Raw genomic sequence first — 20,172 nt, 5'->3', positions numbered from 1 at the left:
ACTAGGGGCACCCTTTCTCCCTGGTGTTCACTTATTTAGTCTGTAGGCACTGGGAACGGAACCTTGCATTTTCTCATGCCTGTGGTTGTTAGAGATGCATGCATGGTCTGTGGATAGAGACAGAGACAGAGACAGAGACAGAGACAGAGACAGAGACAGAGACAGAGACAGAGACAGAGACAGAGACAGAGACAGAGACAGACTTCCCAGTGTGACCAAAAGGCAGTCTTAGATCCCTATTGGCAGCCTCACTTGGTAGCCAGGCCTCTTTTCTCTTGCTCTGCCTTTGTTCTAGCAGCCTGGTTTGTCAAGGCTCTTCTGGTTGTTCTCTTATCATGGGCCTCAGAGCTCTGTCTTGAAATAAGATTTGAGGGGATGAGGTAGCAATAACAGAGAAGAGAAATTACCCACACACTTCTCTTGTCCTTCTCAGAGTCAGAGAAGTGTGTGTGTGTGTGTGCCTGTTGGGTTCAGGAGGGCTACCTTGTCCTGAGATAATCTGTTTTTATGGTGCGCCATAGCATTGGGAGTGAGATTCCATCCAAGCCACAACTTATATTCACTTCCTGGAGCTGAGCTTTCAAAATAGGTCAGAAGGGTAGACGTGGTGACTCATGGCTGAAATTCCAGCACTTCAGACACTGAGACAGGAGGATCACTGTGAATATGAGGCTAGGGTGGACTACAGAATGAGACCCTGTCTCCAGAATAAGGGAAAAGAAAAAGTAAAAGCAACCAGCCAAACAAACAAAAAGTCTGGTTACCAAGGCTGCATCCTGAGATGGGGAAGCGGTTTGTGCAGAAAACTGGTTCACACAGGTTGTAAGGCTGCTGCATCTCTGTAGATGGAATCTCAGATCGAACACTTAAGCAAAGCTGGTCTCCCAAGCATGATGGTGAAGCCTCTTTGTAAATGCAAATGCCGCGTAATCTACTTTCCAGAAGTGCTTTGTTAGAGGGAAGGGTCTGGGTCATGTTTCTATGTGTCCTTTACCACGTAAGTCACCCGTGCTCCATGCCACAGTATGGGAGATGCTATTTACCCCTTCTCATGCTGGAGCTGGGCAGAAGCAACAGCAAGCTGGCTGCTGCTTGCTCAGAGGAAGTCTGCTGTCCATCTGTGAGCAGTCTGTCTAAATGATGGTTTATGTCTCTGAAGCCCTCCCCCCCCCCACCACATCTTCTGGAATTAACAGACTGGACTGCCCTGCTGAAGCACTAATCAAGGGGGGCAGCTCCTTAAACAGGCAGTCAACACTGAAAACATGTCCTTCTTTTCCCTCTTTAATTTAGAGTAAGAAAATAACCTTTCTTCTTCAGCTGTCCTGAGAGAGACAGGCCAGTTTTCTCAGGCAGAGAAGAAGGCAGCTTTTCTGTTTGGGCTGCTGTTGTTTAACAGTGGTAACTAACAAAAGCCATCTGTAAGGCTGGGCAGTTTGTAAACAGCAGAAATGCATTGGTTCTGATTACACCCTCTGGAGCCTTCTGCTTCAGATCTCCTAAGTTGCTGTGAGGGGCTGGAAGCTGAAAGTGTCTGTTGGATATGTTCATGCTCTAGGCTAGTTAAGTACCCGACATCTCCCAGGGGGTTGTCCCTCCCTGACAGAATGGCTCACTAGAACAGTCTGAATTATTTCTACATGATTCAGGTCTGTGGGAGTTCTTGTTTCTCCTTTGGGGAGGGGCATGGCAGTTTCTGGCACGTGGTTAGGCCCATCAGGGAAAACACCCCTTCTATAACAGTGAGCTTGCCTCACAGCTGTGCTGTCTGGTACAGAGGTTCCACCCTGACTAGAGTATACCAAGATGTAGAGAGAAGCTAGAGGAAAATATTTCTCTACCCACCACCCCGTTGTTGACACTCATCCGGTAGACTTCCTGCACCAAGGAATTTTCCTAACCTATGCAGCTCTCTCCTGGTTGTCCTACCGTCTGATTCAATCCTGCAGCTTCTTACCAGACTTAGTGTGGGGTTCAGTCACACAAGGCTGTCTCCTCTCCAGTTGCCAATTGCAAGCAGTGGCTCTGAATTTCCACGTGGAATCACTTGACTACAAATTGAAGGTCCCCACAACCTTTTCCTCCAGTTCAATAATAGCCAACAGAACTCCAGGAAATGCTTTGGTTTTATTTGCTAGGATATTATGAAGGATGTGAGTGTGCAGTCAGATGAAGATGCACACGGGGCAAGCCGTGGAAAGGACCTAAGCACAGGCCATCTGTCTTCAAGAGCTGGGTATACTAATTCCTAACATGGGGATGTGATGGCCAACTCAAAGCCCCTCCAGGTTTTATTTAATGTTTTTTTTAGAAAGGTCCCATCATTGTATTGCCATAATAGGCATAATCTTCAACCATTGTTGACTATATTCATTTGTTGTTGTTGTTGTTGCTGCTGCAATAAGAAACCAACCAACCAACCAACCAACCAACCAAACAAACAAAACTGTGGCCAAGAAACCTCTAGGGAAGGATTTATTTGAGCTTACAATTCTAGATAGGGAATCCGCAATGGTGGGAGAGGCATGGCAGGAGGCTTCTGGAGCAGGAATCTCAGAGACCATATTTCCATCCACATGAAGGAAGCAGAGAGCAATATAGAAGTAGGGTGAGGCTATAGTCTCCCAAATCCATCCCTGATGACATATTTCCTTCAGCAAGCCTCCACTGTTAAAGGTTCTACAACCTCCCTATTGATGGCACCACCAGCTGGGGACCAAGTGTGCAAGTACGTGACCCTGTGGCTGATATTTTTCATTCAGACCACCTTAGTTAACTGACCTCAGCTTCTGGAAGTCAGGTTGGATGCAGGGAACGAAGAAGAGCCTTATCCAACCCAAGGCTTCCAGTTTCTAAGATAGTGTTGATCCTGTGACAGTCAGCCACCTCTGGTAGCCATGTAGGGACTTTCAATTTATAGTAACTAGCCTAGAAAGAGAGTTTTGACACCTCCCATGAGACTCAAAGGGCTCTTAAAAACTCTGTATCTGCAAATGGGATGAAGAGCGAATGTACATTCACTATATCACATATTCACATATCACAACACAGAAATCCATAAGCATTCCATTTGGATTAATTTTTATTTTTGTTGTCCATTTGAAAGACTCTTATTTATTAAACTTGAATGATGGAGTTGCTTTTATCAAATGTTCCATCTAGTAACTAGAGTGTTTTACTTTCTGGAAGTGTCTCTATACCCTATCTAGCGTCCATACCTTCAAGTTGGGGGTGGTGATAAGGCCAATGACTTATTTAGTATGCTATCCCTAGAGCAGTGTGTGGAATGGTTTTCCATCTATATTGGAATGGTCTCTGCTGACAGACCCACTACTTTTTAGCATATGATTGGAAGTCAGTTCAACCTCTGAAATTTTATAGAAATCTGCTAACAAATTAAGAGTTATTCTCACTGTTGCAGAAAGCAGGTTTCTCTAATATGCAATGAAATTTAGTCACCTAAACATGAGTTTTTGAAAAGGCAACAGAAAAAGGAATGTTACATGGAAGGCTGGGATGATGGAGATTCCAGGCACCCTCTCCCCTGTTGTGGTACTGTTTTCTGTGGAGGGAAATTGCCTTTCTGTAGCCTTCCTTTAGGTCAGTTAGATGGCTCTTTGTGGGAGAGGGTAGAAAAAGTGTGTGAGATATGGAACCATCCTATGCCAGAGTCTGAAAAAGGTTGCAGTTGATGATGGTAGCGACAGTCATGGGATCTGACCCAGGGTGAGGAAGCAGAGAACAGACAGGAAATGGTCCCAGGTTATCAGACTTCAAGGCACAATAACTGTTCTTCCAGTGAGGCTCTACCCCCATAATATTCCAAAACAGCATTAGTGGGACCAAGTGTACATACATGAAACTGTAGGAACTTTGCACATGTGAACCTACAGCACTTTGCATAATTACCTCAAGTGGCTCTCCTGTAGACTAGGCCCTTGGTCTGACCCAAGAGGGCTCTCAGATACACATCTTCCCACCCACTACAGCATTCTAGTTATGTTGGCCAGCTCCAGAATCCCCTTAGTTCTCTTTGCCTGCATATCCTTGTACTCCTTTTTCCCCTGTACCTCGGATCCATCTTACAACTGTTTCTATGTGCCATACCTCCTAGGATGTCTTAGTTATGTTTCTATTGGTGTGAAGAGACACCTTGATCAAGGCAACTAAGAAAGAATGTATTGGACTTAACAGTTTCAGAGGGAAACTGTTGAGTCCATGATCATATCGGGGGCGGGGGTGATGGCAGACATGATACTGAAGCAGTAACGGAGGGCTTGCATCTGATCCACAATCAAAAGACAGAGAGAGTTCAGGGAAAAGGAGACTGAGAGACTAGGATGGGCTTTTGAAACCTCAGTGTCTACCTCCAGTGGCGTACCTGTTCCAACAAGGCCACACTTCCTAATCCTTCCCGAACAGGTCCACCAACGGCTAACTATTCAGATACAGGAGCCTATGGGAGCCACTCTCATTCAAATCGCCATGTTACAGTTCTTGGCCTTGACTGAACGCTAACATCAAAATCATTTCAAATCCTGAAATCAGTTCATATTCTTGGATTTCTGCAATAAAATCCTTGGAGGGGAGGGAGACCCAATGATCAAAGTTGTTTTGCAATTTTGCTTTGTACTGTCCAGAGTGCATCCAAAGTTGACATCACTACACATTTTGCAGGCAAAGATGGCTGTCCCTTCATCTTTGCAACAGTGCTGGTCATATACAAATCTTTAATAACTGTTTATTGAGTAGGTGTGGGGAAGAGGAGCCACCATGTGGGGCTTCTTATTATTATTATTTTTTTTTTTTTGGTAGCTCTAGATCTCTAGTTAATTTCCACTGGATGCAGAAGTATTGTGAGATACCACTGAGGGTGATGACTAGGTCATGTGATTCTTCATTTTTATTGCCATCTTGATTGGATTAAGAGATACTTAGGGCATTAGATGTGTCTGTGAGAATATTTAACATTTCTAGGAATGATTGATTAACTTAAGAGTTGCCCTGAAGGTAGATGGTATCATCCTGTGAGTGGGGTCCCTGACTGAATGCAAAGGGGAAAAGGAGGAAGCTGGGTGAGCCTTCCTTCTTCTCCACAGCTGAGGTGTAAGCAGACCACTCAGTCCACATGTTCTCCACCGTGAAGGACTACACTCTCATCCTGAGACAATGGAGTGACAGAGGGAACTGGATTCTTGATCTGGGATCTACTTGCTGTCTTCTTTATTCATTGGGATTATCCAGTATATTCTGTATTTTTCTACTAATCTGCTTTTTTTTTTTTTTTTTTTTTTTGGTTTTTTGAGACAAGGTTTCTCTGTATAGCCCTGGCTGTCCTGGAACTCACTCTGTAGACCAGGCTGGCCTCGAACTTAGAAATCTGCCTGCCTCTGCCTCCCGAGTGCTGGGATTAAAGGCATGCGCCACCATCGCCCAGCTATTCTGTATCTTTCAAACTGACATTTTTAGACTCTAATGTGTTAGTCTGTAGGAATACATACTTATTTTAGAACAAAATCTGGACACTGTGAAGAACCCCTTGGTACCCAAAGCAAGCTGCCCCCCATTCTCTGTTACCTGATTGCTTGTCCTGTGAGGTGGCTTCTTGCTCTGGAACCCTGAGTGAGCTCCTTTGCTGTTGTCTGCGCAGGTCTGGTGAACACCCTGGGACAGCAGGAGCCGAGGCTCCTGAGACAGGGCTGCCTGGGAGCCATCAGCACTAAGTCCCCTGTGGGCCAGTGTGTCCTGAGAAAGGGTTTTCTTGTGCTATTCCTGCCTGCTCTATCCAGGCAGGATGTGTGGGACCAGTGCGGGGGGGGGGGGGCAAGATAGCATTTGTGTAACTTCTTAAAATAGGAAATTAATGTTTATTTACCACAGCATCTTTCTCAGATGAGGAATGCATTTGGAGCTCTGTATAAGAACTTACATGTTTGTATGCCCCAATGCTAGAGGCATAACAAACCAGAGTCCTGTTTCTGGCTTGTGAGTTAGCATTGGGATGGTAGAAGACTCTAAATCTAGATTTCTCTCCTCCCTTGGCATCACTATGTGTAGGGGGTCATAAACTCCACTGGATTCTCTGTGTCCATCTAACGAAGAAGTGAGTCAGGAGTGCTAGGGGCGCTCACTCTTGACAATCCTGTCTGAAGCTAAAAGTCCTCTTTCCCTCATATCCAGCTGGGAAGCAGCTCCATCATCTCATGGAAAGTGAGCTCGATGGCACAGTTTAATCTGGTACAGGAAGAAGAGGGCATCTCATACACAGATGGTCACTAGCTGTTGCTCAGACTGTGGCTTGAGTCTCACTTTGGCCACACCCAAGCTTGGCTTCTTTGTTAGGTAGGCTGCTCTCACAGATGCCAACATGAAAATGCTTAAACATGATCCAAGCTGATTTCCCTTTCCCAGCAAACATCAGCAGTCCTTGACAGGTGGAGGCAGCTTCTCAATGCTCTGGCTCCTCAGGGCAGTTCCACCGAGTGGTCAGATGGAACTGACCACAGTGCAGGGAGACAGAAAAGAGGAGGCACAGCCGGAAGCAGCACACAGCCTTCCTCTTGGACTCTACAACCCGATCTTCAGTCCCATTGCCATCCCAGCTGCAAGCAGGCTGGAGACTGGGCTAGCTGACAGTAGGAAAGGGTGTTTTATCAGAATGGTTGGGCAGAGTAAAGAGAGCAAGTGGTATACTGGGTGACAAGAATCTTAACAAATTCTAGGCAGTGTGTCTTAGAGGCTAAAAATATGGACCAGAGACATACTGTGTAGGTTTGGATATTAGCTTACATCTTACTTACATGCCTTCTGATCTTGGGCAGGTTCATTCCTACCCACATTTCATAATCTGTAAGGTCATGTGCCAGCTATTTTCAAACATATTTCCAAAGCTACTCACTACCCTTCCCAATCTGTTCTGTGCCTTGGAGAATGTCTCTTTGCAATTTCTAGGCTTCTACCTGGCCTGGGCTAATGAGTGGTTCTGGATACACATGGGATGGGGCTGGATATACTGGGAAGTGTGATAGAATTTCAAATTAGCTATCATACGGATGGGAACATCCCCCATTGTGATCAGAATGGGTGATTCCTTCTAATTCTGTGCTTTTCCTTAGCCTTGACCACTGCAATCTCTAAGTAGGCCCTTCTTTAAATTCCCTTTAGTCTTGAAACTTGAACCTTAGCTGATGCAATAGGATAGTAATAGAACTGACCTCGGGCCGCAGTGGCGAGCAGTATCTAAACTCAGCAGTTGACAGCAGCAACTCACATAAGCAACTCTTCCTGGTCCTAGGCAGGTACTCAGACACTTTCCACATGATCTCAGAATTGTAAACATTTAATTTTGTACATATACATTGAATAATATATACATTGAATGATACTCCCACTTGCCACCCTTCCCCATTCTGTGTCAAGAAAGTGTGTGGAGACTGGAGAAATCATGCACAGATCTGTTCTGGGCAAAATGTTTCACAGATCTGGTTTAATCTGTTCCATTTATAACAGATGAACAAAGAAAAGGAATGAGGCTTTAAATGAGGCTTGTTCTTCACACAAGGGAGTCAGGAGAGCTCACCAGAGTGGGATCTAAGTCACACCCCCATGTTGGTATCCCCAATACAACAGTTTCCAAGAATTCATCAGGTCACACGACTTAAGGAGCCGTGGCTTCTTTACAAGTTACACTCCAGTTTAATGTCCTGGCCTCTTCAGAAGAGGATGCTGACCATTGTGACAGCATCATGCCTAGAGGTCGGAAAGCCAGTTAAGATCATGGTCCTCTCTCCTGCAAAAACTGGTGGTCATTCAATGCTGGCAATGGCCTTTAGTGTCCCTGTTCACACTTAGAGCCTTGGTCTTGGTTTGCTGAGTGCCTGGGTAGTTCACATTGCCCTGTGTTCTGTGCAGATTTGGTACCCTGGGTCCCCTCAAAGTCTCAGAAAGGGCCTGGTCTTCCTGATAACTGCAGAAACCCAACTCATCCTGGGGTTTGAGATCCACTTGGCCATCTGCCTAGCTCCAAGCTCTCTTCCAACTCCACCCCTGGATCCACCCCAGCTGTCTCCACCCCTTGGAAGCCTGTCTGTCCAGCTGTCCTCCTTGGAGGCATCAGACAGAGCTTCTGAGAGGGAGGGAGGAAGATTTTACTCCAGATGAACTTTTTCTCAGAATGATTGACAGTGGAAAATTCAGTTCCCTTCGCAGGAAACCTCACCCTCCCACAGGGTGTGGTCCAGCGTCTGGGCTCCAACAGAACAATCACAGAGGACTCCCATGATTACTGTTGCCCACACTTAGCAGCTCGGTTTCTGGTGATTTATCTTTCTGGCCATAGCAGCCGTTTCATCCTCAGACCAACTCGGTAAAGCCCATTAAGACATTTCCATTTTATGGAGAAGAAAACGGAGGCTCAGAGAAATAGAATTATCTGGCCAAGACTGCTGAGCTAGTTAGAAGGGTTAGACATATAATCCTTGATTTCTGGAGCCGATCTTAGTTTCCTGGGGTGAGGAATGCATCTTACTCTTTGGGGGAGATTCAGCTGAGAGTTGGATAAAACAACAACAACAGCACCACCACCACACACAGACACACACACATATAGACACACACACATACCTCTACTCATCAATTCCCTATGTGTTGACTCAATCACTTGTGGGCAGATTTTTTTTTCTGTACCTGTACTGAACTTGTGCCAGTGTTTTCATTATTCCTGAAACAACACAGTGTAACAGCTTTTAACAGTGTTTGCCAGTGTCAGATGTTGTGAGCCACCCAGGCGTAATTTAAAGTTTACAAAGGAGGACAGGTACAGGTTAGATGCAAATCACACCATTTTACTTTAGGAGCTTGGTTGGGTCTTGGGCATCATAGATTTGGGGTGTTGGTCCTGAAGCTGCTGCTTCCAAATATGGGGCAGAGATGGCTGTATCTAGCAAGGAGCCTGGTCGTATGTGGCTGTTCAGGACACGATTGTAGGTGGCAGTCGTTCAGAGCTGTACTGTAGACTGCCCAACAATAATCAGTATGCTCTAGAGGGATTTCCTATGACAGGGTGCAAAGCAATAGTACAGAAACACCTCTAAGATTCCTGTTTCAGCACAGGGCCCCGGAACTCACTCGGGGCTCAGCTCACTGTGGGTGATGCTGACACACCTGTGAGGAAAAGCAAACTTTTGAGAACTTCAGGGTTTGGGGGATTACACTGCTGGAATGTGCTGGAGGGCAGAGTGGGCTCAGCAGGGATAAAAGAAATCCTTGCCCCGCCCTCAGATTTGTTTATAAAGTGATGGTGACACTTGCTTAGGAGGTGACAATCCCAGCTGGGAGAAACAATGGGCTGAGAAGGCCACATATTCCAGAAGATGAGTGGGAGCAAGGGAAGAATATGGAATTATGGGATAAGCATACAGAGGGAAGGAAAGAGCCTTTCCTCTGCCATGTAGAAGTTTCCAGAAGGAATGAATAGGACAGTGGCCAGTTGTTCTTGGATGTTAAACCAGAGTGTGCCTCCATAGGAACATTTGTTAAGCACACGATGGTGGTGGCCGAGGTGGTGAGCAGGCTGTCAAGGAACGTGAATAACTGGCCTGATCTTTTCTAGGGTGCTATGACCACAGTTTTGGGGCACACTCTTGCTCTTTCCCGATTGTGCCCTGTTAATGTGTCTCTGGTTTGTGCTCTGTTTTACCATGTGGACATGTTAGGCTGACTCGCTGCCTGCCTGCTGCCCTTGCTCCCCACCCCCACCCCCCCGGCCCCTTCCCTGACCATCGTAGTCTCATTGCTTAGCCCCCACTTGCTTGCTCGGGCCAGGCTCCCCTCCCTGCCTTATTCCTTTCCATCCTAAGTTGGATGCCTTCCTAGGGCTTCCTGCCACAAAGTGGAGCAGGTCAAATTATGAAAGGGGATTTTTAAAAGAATGTTCTTTGGCTAAATGGGGGAAACAGATGTTCAGTGCTGGCAAGCCTGTCTCTCGCTGTCTGCTGCAGCAGGATTTCTGGAGATGAGCATCCATCCCCAGAGTACAGACATGTGTTTATTTCAACACCAAATGTATCTGAATATTTATTTCTCTTTAATGTTGTTCTTCCTGTAACCTTTGAGCCCTCAGATTTACCTTGCATATTATCACTGGCCACCTAGCAGAAATGCCATTTTCTACCTTTTAAAGCTTTTAAAGTACTGGGCAGCAGCCCACCCCCGCATCTACTTGCAGGTTACTCAGTATCAATTTATGACTGGTTCTTGACAGCAGAGGAAGGAGTCTGGGAGTAGAACCCCAGCTGCTTGGGGGCTGAGGTGAAGTAACAGTTTGGTTTGGTGATAGGGGAGGCTTTCACATGGTCTGCTGCTGAGAGCTAGTGTTTGAGACCAGCTAGTGCTGAGACTACAGATGTGTACAACTGTACCTGGCTCACTGTTGCTGCCCACCAGGAAATGAGAACGGTCTACTGTTGGCTGGTCAGCTTATTTTTTTTTTTTCTCTTAAAGGATCTCATGTAGCCAAGTCTAGCCTCAAACTATGAAAGATAAATATCTTGGTTAGGATTTCTATTGCTGTGATAAAATACCATGACCAAAAGCACCTTTGGGAGGAAATTTCAGCTCACAACTATCAGGTCACTCTCCATCACTGAGGGAGGTCAGGGCAGGAACTCAAGGCAGGAGCTGAAGCAGATGCCATAGAGGGGCGCTGCTCACTGGGCTGCTCCCCAGGGCTCACTTGCCCTGCTTTTTATTTACCCCAAGACCACCTGCCCAGAGCTGGCCCCACCCACAGTGAGCTGAGCCCTCCCACATCAATCACTAAGACCAGACCCCCACAGATTTACCCACAGGCCAATCTTACAAAGCCATTTTCTCAATCAAGGTCTTGTATTTGAGTCAACTTGATCGGACACCAGGACACTGAGAATGACTTTGGAATCCTCTTTGGGCTTCTTTTCTTCTAAGGGATTGGATTGCAGCTGTGTGTCACCAGGCCTGGTTTTATGTGGTGCTGGAGCTCAAACCCACACTGCTAAGGGAACACTCTACCACGGGGGCTCCATCCCCCAGCCAACCTTTCTCCTCAAGCTCAAGCTTTCCTTTTTGACCCTTGTGAGACCACAGGTGCCTAAGTGTTACGCCTCCTTCAGGGCTGTCTATCTTGATGTTTTTAGAAACTTGTGTGTGATTTCAGTTTCATATACAAAAAAAAATGGGTATCTGCATTAGGAATGGAACCAAAAATTGTTTATTTCATGGAAAGATGACAACGGCCGTTGCTCTCTGCATGTGAGATACGGGGCAGAAGTGACTAAGTTTGCTTTCCCTGAAGGGAAGGTCAATATAGAGAGAAGCCCACAGGCCTCTTTCTATTGAACTGTGTCAATTAATTAACCAACTCAGTAATATCAGCACTGAGGTACACTTAGCAATATTGAGAGATCTTTTGTTTGCTTGTTTTCTTTCTTTAAAGAAACTCTTTACTTTGTGTGTGTGGGAGTTTTGCTTCTATGTATATATATGTGTGCACCACACTTGTACAGTGCCTACAGATCCAGAAGAGGGCACAAGATTCCCTGGAACTGGAGTTACACATGGTTGTAAGCCACTATGTGGTTGCTGGGAACTGAACCTCGGTATTCTGCAACAGCAGTATTATTCTGCAACAGCGCTATTATTCTGCAACAGCGGTAAGTGCTCGCGAATGCTGACTGGTCTCTCTAGTCCTCTGTTTTCTTAACCAGGTGTCAAGAAGTGGTTGCTCCTGCCTGCCCACCTGCAACGCACAGAGCAGTATCCCATAGCCAAAGCTACTGTCAGTGCTGAAGGCTGAGAAACCTCACACTAAGTCATAAATCAGAGAAATTTATCCTGAGTTTCCAGTGGTCCCAAGGTTTCTGTAGTGATCGTCTCAATAAGAATCACAATAACCTAAAATTCCAGCGCCCAATCACCAGAATGGTTACTTTGCCAAGTTCTTTATAGCTTCATATTCATAGGTATGTGTTCTGTTCAGCATCGCCCCCCACCCCCCAAGGTCTGTGTTTGTAGCCAGTTTTCAGAATAAAATACCCTTTACTCTTTCCCATTACTTCTGTGGTATAAATACATTTTCTCCGGCCATGATCTTATCTTCTCCGTCTCTCACATTTTAATGGCGCCGATTACATACTTAGTGAATATTAGGCAATAACACCCCCAGGAGAAGCTGACGAGACAAGAGACCAGTGTGTCACTGGGGGCGTGAAGCTGAAAGCACCCAGACAAACAGGTCTCAGAGACATAACTTAGTGAGCCAAGCTCCCTGGTGTGGTGGCCAGTGCAAAGCCTGGCCATTTGTCAATCCCAACGTCCTTCAGTGAATTTCAAATGGGAGCAGAGTTCCATTTGATGGATTCTGTCCTGGTTGGTTTTCTGTCACCTTGGCACAAGCTCCAGCCATCTGGGAAGTGAGATCCTCAGTTAGGAAATTGTCTCTATTGGATGGGCCTGTGAGCATGTTTGTGATTAAAGATTGATGTGGGAGAGTGATCCCAGTGGCCACCCCTGGGTCCTGAGATATATAAGAAAGCAGGCTGAGCAAGCCATGGGAAGCAAGCTGGTAAGCAGCGCTCCTCCATGGCCTCTGCATCAGCTCCTGCCTCCAGGTTCCTGCCCTGAGTTCCTGCCTTGACTTCCATTCATGGTAGACTATAAGCTTTGAGATTCTTTTCCAAGTTGTTTTGCTTGTGGTGGGTGCTCACGGAAGCAGTGGGCAGACTCTGTTATGGAACGGGTTTTTTAGGAGCAGCTTTCTCATCCTTGGGCACAGTTTCCAGAATGTGGCTATCTGTCCACTTCCCCTCCTCCTGCTCCTTCCCTCTCTCCTGCTTTCCTTCTTCCACAGGAATGAGTCTGGCAGTGGTAAAGGACCTTCTCTGCCTCTTCCTCTTCTCTCAGTACCCAGAACCTCATAGGCATCGATCCCTGAATCATGGTGCCATCAACAAGTCACACGATTGGGGGAGGGCATGTGCCCAGCTCTTTAGAGGAGGCATGCATGATGTAAGACTTACTCAAGAATATGATTTTACAATTGGAAACAAGCTAAGGAAGGGAAGACAACCTCTTGTCTTTATGAAATGGAAGAGTGAATGGAAAGCTTGGGGAGAGTGCTTTTTGTCTGTGGAGAGCAGGGTAATGCCCGTATCTAAAAAAGTATCTGCCATGCCTGCCTGTGGGTGCCAGCCTCCTATTGTGACAGTCAACTTACGTTGTCAGCTTTAGCGGATTAAGAACGCACAGGGCATTGAGGAAGCACAGCCTTTGCCTGTGTTTGTCAGGACTTTCCCCAGAGGAAATGAAGGTGCAATGTGGGTGGCACTATCTCATGGTCTAGAATTCTCAATAAATAGAAGAGGGAGAGACTAAACCAAGCAAAGACTGGAAGCCCCTTTCTCTACCGCCCCGACTGTTCCAGATGCAACCAAGCAGCCCCAAATTCCTGCTGACATACCTTCCCACGTGCAGTGCTGTGAGCTAAAATAATGATTTCTCTCATTAATTATGTCTTGGTCAGGTCTTTGGTTATGGGAATGAGAGAAGTAATTCATGTATCTATATGTAGTATGGTGTCTCCTACATATACATACATATGCCTAATTTATATAATACACCTGTTAAGAAACGTAATAATAACTAAACCACACAGTTATACAATATATTGCTCTGTCTGGCTCACAGTGCCTTGTATTTGCATATGAATGGCGGGAAATGGATGCTGCAATGACACACTGGACAGAGGAGAGCGGCGAGATCCTAATACTCACACAAGGGCACTCATAAAGCTTATGGAGTTTTATTCCAAGAATTTGCCATGTAATAGTTTTGGAATGCTGTTGATTAGGTACACTTACACTACAGAAAATGAAATTACAAATAAGAAGATGCTAGTGTACATTGGTCCACCAGTTCCGATGCTAACATGTCTGTGACTTTGGAGTATTCTCTCCTCAGTCAGGTGTGGCCAAACATACCTGTGACCCTGACATCTAAGAGGCTATGGCAGTATCACCAGGAGTTCAGGTGAGCCTCAGCTATACACTGAGCACAGGATATCCAGAGCTGCCTAAAACAAGAACAAACCCACCATCAAACAAGAGCAATAACAGAAAGCCCCCGTCAGTCCTCGGGTCCCTTGCAGTCCTTTGTGCACGTCCACTCTGTGCCACAACAGTGCCTGTGACTTCTGTCTGTCAGCATCATTCTTCACCTTTAGCTATTACAGTTCTGGTATAGCCAGCACTTGCGAAAGAATCCCGAGAGCCCCACCACCCAGTGAGCATCTGAGGGACTCATTGTGAGTTCTAACATCTATGCTGAGATGTTTATGGGGAATTCAAATTCGTACTTACTATGGTTCAAAAATCACACTTTGGAAAGTACCATGGAACTCAGACTTTAAAACGATTCTTCCACAAGCAAAAGAAGTCATTTTAATCAAGGCTGCCTGGTTGTTTTAACAGTCATTAACTGTGACCTACAAGCTGAAGTGACATCACATCCTAAAGGAGGCTCTGTGATTCCTCTCACAGTCAAGTCTGTGGATTCACCTTCTGTTGTCATCCTTCTCTTCCCTAACAAGCTTGGGCCTATTTCTTTGGCTACCTGGTGTCCGTTTAATAAGGCCCTGCCAATAGACATGGTCTGTGTGTTCAGATGGGAGCTGAGTGTGTGTGGATGGATTTGTATGCTAATAAAGTAATGGATGTCCTTGGTGTCTTGAAATTCTGGAGGAAAAGGAGGCTCGTGCTAAGTTCCTAAGATGCAGATATTGATATGTTACCCCCCCCCAAACTCTGGAAGAACTTGGGCTAGAGCTCTGGTCCCACCCTAACTCTGCAGTCACTTGCTATGTGAATCCCCTAGTGACTCACTTTATCACCCCTGCCGATAGTCTATTGGCAGTATCCAATATTGATCCTGTTTGGTCCCAGAAAGCACTCACATGGGCCCATCAATCACCGTCCCTGGCAATTAGCAAGTGAAAACTTGAGTCAGGTTAGAATGGATGTTGATATTCAGTGTGAGTATATAGATCTGCCCCACCTCCTGCTCCAGAAGCACAGGTATGAATCACTACTTTGCTTGTTAGTTAAGACATATTATTTATTTATTTTAGGCAGGGTCTTAGTAGTCATCATAGCTGGACTAGTATTCTCTATGTGAGACTAAAACTTGCTGCGATCCTCCTGCCTCTGCCAGTCTATACTTGTACCACCATGAACTCATCATCACTGCTGTCACCATCATCATTATATCTTATTTCTATTTGGCTCAAATGGAACATTGGAATCTTCAACTAAACATTCTCTGATACGTTATAGAGACAGCCTTGTGGGAGCTGCATCCTCTTCTTTCAGTCCATAGTTTCTGAGCAATAGAGTCAGATACATTTCACTAGAAGGACATTCACTTTCCACATTCAAGGTAGAGATTAGTAGCACTTGAGTGGGTTGAGACATAGGGTCAAGGGAGCTGGCCTCCAGCTGGGCTTCCTGCCTAGGCTGCCATGGATCCAGCTACTTGGAGTCAGCCTGAGGAATTCAGGTGAGATGCACCTGATGAGCTCAGAGGACTCTAATGCCTGCAGGCTGTGCCTAGAGATGTGCTCTGGACTAGAGGACAGCGCTGGATGGAGGACAGCCTTTGGGCTTCCCCTTGCCTTTTGCTTCCCCTACCTCTTCCTCAACCTTGCTTCATTTGCAAGAGTGCTTTCTTCCTGTAGGAGGGTTCATACAATCCCACCTTTCTCTTTTTTTCTACACCTTTGTCCCCAACTTTCCCCCCAGAAGATAGTAAGTCACTTAACATCTTCCTCAAACCAGTCTTTCAACTGTGCTTATGACTCTTCCCAGAAGGGCCCTTTCCTGTGCCTTGGGCCACAAATCTGTTGCTTGCCCACCCCCTACCCTCTGCCAGGATAGCCTTCTTAGAGAAAAGAGAAAAACCCCACTTCAAAATTTTGTGATCTTTCTGATTGGATATCACCAGAGAAATTATATCTCCTCACTCTCCAAGCTCTCATTGCTTCCCGCAAGTGTCTAAAATTGTCCATTTCACAGGGTTTCTGGGAGGCTAACTGAAACATCAGCAGATACTTGCTTAATTGAACATTCTACTTTATATTTGTAACATAAATGTACTGAGTCCATATGGTTCAGTTTCCTTTCTGTTGCTGTGATAAATATTCTGACTAAAAGCAGCATAGAGGAGGGAAGGATTTATTTCATCTTATCGGTGACATACCACTGAGGGACATAAAGCAGGAATCTAAAAGCAAGTTGGCTTGCTTGTTTCTCTGACAGAGGAACTCACTTCATAGTCACAGAAATACAGCAGTAACCATAGAGGATGCTGCTTGCTAGCTGCCCCACAGGCCATGCTTAGCTAACTTTATAATACAGATGGAACTAATTGCCTAGGGAATGGTACTGCCCACAGTGGGCTGAGCTCTTATATCAACTCTCACACAGACATGCCCATAAGCCAATCTGATTTGGACAGTCCCTGCGTTGAGACTCCTTTGTCAGATGCCTCTAGGCTGTGTCAAGCTGACAGTTAAGACCAGCTAGAACACTTTATACTTCTTTGCATGACTTGGCGCTGGTTTGGCTCCTTTGCTTAGGAGGATACTGAGGGTTAGAGACATTTGGTAACTTGTCCAAAGTCATTAGGATACCAAACTAAGCTGTGGCATGACCCACACTTGTTTGTATTCTAGAGGTGGTGCTTGTAACTGGTCAGTTTTGTTCCCTTCTGGGGGAACACAGTAGAGGTGTTAGGGTGTGTAGACTAGCCCTCTCCCTCCACTTCCAGTCACATCTCTTCTCCATATCTATAGTTTGTCACATCCCAGATGAATCAGTGAAGCAGTTGACCCCTTGATGACTGTAGGGCACAGAGTCAGCTAAGCTGGCCCTCAGCATTGACGCTCTGTGGTAGGAAGCAAATGGGTTTCCACCCTTGGCTTTGTTACTGAACTTGTTCTGTGCCGTTAGGGAAGTCCTTACACAGCCGGGTGGGAATTTCCGCACTGGCCCAGTGGAAGCTGTGTACGTTTACTGTTCAGTCCTTCCCAGCTCTGCACTTTGTGACTGTCCACTTACTCGTGTTGTCTCTTCCTTTGCAGTGCAAACTCTTTCCCCATTTATCAGCTCTTGCCAAGCACCCTTGGTGAAAAACCTTGCCAATTCCCTCCAGGCTGCACTGCTGCTTGCTTGCCCAGTGCCTCCTTTTCCTGCCCATTGGATCTCTGCCCCTTCCCCCTCTACACAGAGCTGGTCTCTTCTCTTTCCTGTCCTGATTCTTAACAAGAGGGAACCTACTGCCCTGTTCTTTTTTTGTGCACACGACTTGGCTTTGTGTGTTCTACAAAGGCAGGTGACTTTAATGAAGCCTGTGCTTGAGAAATAAGTTCAGCAATTACATTTGGGCTTCTGTCTGAGAAATCAGAGGGCTGTCATGGAATCTGGATGGAACACTGGGGGTGAAGCTGTGAGCAGGTGAGTTTAGGGAGTTGGCACAAGCCAGACATGACCCCTGCTCCCATGGCCAGGTAAGAAGGGAGAAAAGGGAAGCCGACCATCAGAAACCTTGATATGCCCTAACCCTCCAAGTAGGGGCTTGGGCAGCAGCCACTGGCCTCTGCTCTCAGAAGACAGACCAGAAGGGTCCTAGAGCATGGCTTCAGAAGGCAGTGAGTGTAACCTCGCAGAGGGCTGGGTAAGGAGCATTGCTTAGGGAAAAAGTCTGATTTCAAAGGCAGGGCAGAGTCACAGATTTCAAATTCTTTGCTTTTGCTTGAGCAGATAGCGGCCTGAGGGCTGTGGCCACAGGATGCACAGTCCTAGGAAGCCATTGAACATTTAAGGCTGTAAGGAAGGTCTGTTTAGCTGTTCTGCTCCTCAGTGGAGCACATCATAGCCCCTCCTATCTGAACGTCCCACCTGATGGAAGTACTAGGGCCTGGGGATCGCTTTCACCTGGAAATTCCACTTAGAAGAAAAGTTGGTCCTAAACCAAACCTAGCCTGGGGTTCGGAGGCATAGTCCAGCAAAGGATTCTAAGGCATTCAGATAGAAATGGGGAGTGTGACAGGAATTCAAACGCGATAGGGGACAAAAACAAGGGAGCCAGTCTCCCTCTTTGGTCTCAGGGAGACACGTCAGCCTGAGTCCCGGCAGTTTCCGAAATCCCGGGAGGGGCGACGGGAAACTGGGGACGGGCTCTAGGGCCCCGCGGCCGGGGCCGGGGCGGGGTGAAGTGTAGGGTTACAGGGATCAGACCAGCGACCCTCCGGGGTAGCACGCTGGCGACTGGGAGCGCGGGGCGCCCAGGGACCCGGCAGCGGGGTGGGGTGGGTGGGACTGGAGGGGGATCGGGGCATCTCTCTGCTGCCCGAGTGTAGAGGCTCCCTTCGCCGCGCCTCCCAGCCGCCATCCCCCCTGCCGCCATTCCCCGGCCGCCGCGTTGCCCAAGCCAGGATCGTCCCATGATCGCCCCATGCGGAGGGCAAAGTCGCGCCGGGGACCTTGCGAGCCTGTGCTTAGAGGTAACGAGCTCAAGCCGGGGGTCGGGGAGGGCTCCCCCTGACTGGGCCGAGAGGTCTCCGCGGCTGCTCCGGAGAGCCCAGGCTGACATCAGCTCCGCTCCAGATGTGGGGACTTGGTGAACCAGATTTGTGCTGGGGCCTCAGAGTGTCCCGTGAGGGATCCAGAAGGTTCAACAAGACAAAAAGCAGAATTCGGTTCCGAACTACCCTCCGAGTGCCCAGTACCCCCGTGGGGGATTCCCACGGGAGGCCAAGGACTCGGGTACGCGTGCGGGCCCCTGACGCGGGACTGGCATTTCCCGTGTGGCTGGCAGGTCCCGGTCCCCGGAGGATCTGGAGGCTTGGCGGGTGCCGCTGCTCTGGTGCAGACAAAGGCGCGCGGGGCGCCCAGTCTGGACCCCAGGACGCGCCCCGGCCCGGAGGCTCGGGCCTTTCCGCCCTGAGCCTTCTTTGTTCTCCCTAAACAAGTTTCTTGCACAAATCAGGGGTAGGATCCGGCTTTCCCTGGCATGTTGGCAGTGCCTTGGAAAGAATCTGGTTTCCGGGAGGAAGCATAAACTTTCCAAAGGGGAACTGGTTGAACTTTCTTGGAACGTGACATTTGTGGCAGACAGGAAAGTGGAACCTCGGCCCGTGACGGCCCCTGACAGTGCAGGGGACCCACTGGTGTTAGCCTTAGGTAGCCAGGCTGGGGGATGAGGTCTCACCTTCTCCAAGTCCCCTGCTTGGGGACCTCAGGAGATGAATCCCGGGCCTGTGCCCCTATTTTCTGCCTCCTTCCCCCCCCCCGAAAATGTTTGCCTTTCAGCTCTTGTCGTGGGTGTATTGTCTAAATGCCTTTAAGTAGGGATAGTGTGTGGGTTACCTGGACGTTGGCTTCTGGAGACAGGTTTTGATCTCACGGGGCCTTGATGCTTACAGTTTGGATGGTATTTGGTCCTTCGGCCCCTCTGCTTCCTGCCCGTGGTTCTGTTTCCCTACAAAGACTTAAAGTTTGGCGGGCTTTGCTTATTAAAGTCCTTGGTGATGGTGGAGGATGTCATGCCTCAGAGGTCCACTGGACTCCAGTGTCAACTTGTTCACCGAAAGTGCTCACCACTAGAACCGGATAATATTAAACAGCTACAATTCCAGAAGACTGTCTTTCAGGGAGTGAAAAGTCAGGGCTTGAAGTATGGAACGCTCATGGTTTCCTGCTTCCAAAACTAGGCTGTGGATCCTGCCAAGCTGGCTAAGATTCTCCCTGGCTGCCTACCACACAGGGCCCAGGTTGTGTTGCTCAGTACTGCAGGATCTCTGGGATTCAAGTTCTTAGAATAAGAATGTACTTAGGTTGAACTGTGTGGAAGAAAAGCAAAGGAACAGACTGCATAGATTTGAACAGAAAGAAAACCAGCAAGACATAGAATAGAAAGTTCTAGAGACCTCTTGTATGGTGGGGCTCCTGATATATATGTGTGTGTGTGTGTGTGTGGTCATATGCAGGACCTTCTGGTTCTAGAGACTTCTTGTTTGCTGGGGTTCCTGGTGTGTGTGTGTTGGGGGGGGGTCATGTGTGGAACAGGACATAGAATAGGTTATAG

At 47.3% G+C, this 20,172-nt stretch overlaps 1 protein-coding gene across 5 annotated transcripts in view; it reads left to right on the top strand.

Moving 5' to 3' along the window:
• Amotl1 (angiomotin like 1) overlaps window positions 1–20,172 on the top strand; it is a 100,492-nt gene that overhangs the window by 11,590 nt on the left and 68,730 nt on the right. Inside the window, exon 1 of one of the 5 annotated variants that reach the window (XM_021171537.2) lies at window positions 18,416–18,589. The exons of 3 other annotated variants lie outside the window; for them this stretch is intronic. In XM_021171537.2, the coding sequence (XP_021027196.1) occupies window positions 18,541–18,589 (49 nt within the window). In that variant the 5' untranslated portion in view covers window positions 18,416–18,540. Of the gene's footprint in view, window positions 1–18,415; window positions 18,590–18,762; window positions 18,852–20,172 lie in introns of those variants that run through there. One more of the 5 variants, XM_029481387.1, reaches the window with a different exon arrangement.

The sequence above is a fragment of the Mus caroli genome, chromosome 9 (genome assembly GCF_900094665.2).
Source record: "Mus caroli chromosome 9, CAROLI_EIJ_v1.1, whole genome shotgun sequence".
Lineage (NCBI taxonomy): Eukaryota > Metazoa > Chordata > Mammalia > Rodentia > Muridae > Mus > Mus caroli.
This window is presented reverse-complemented; position numbering and strand designations above follow the sequence as displayed.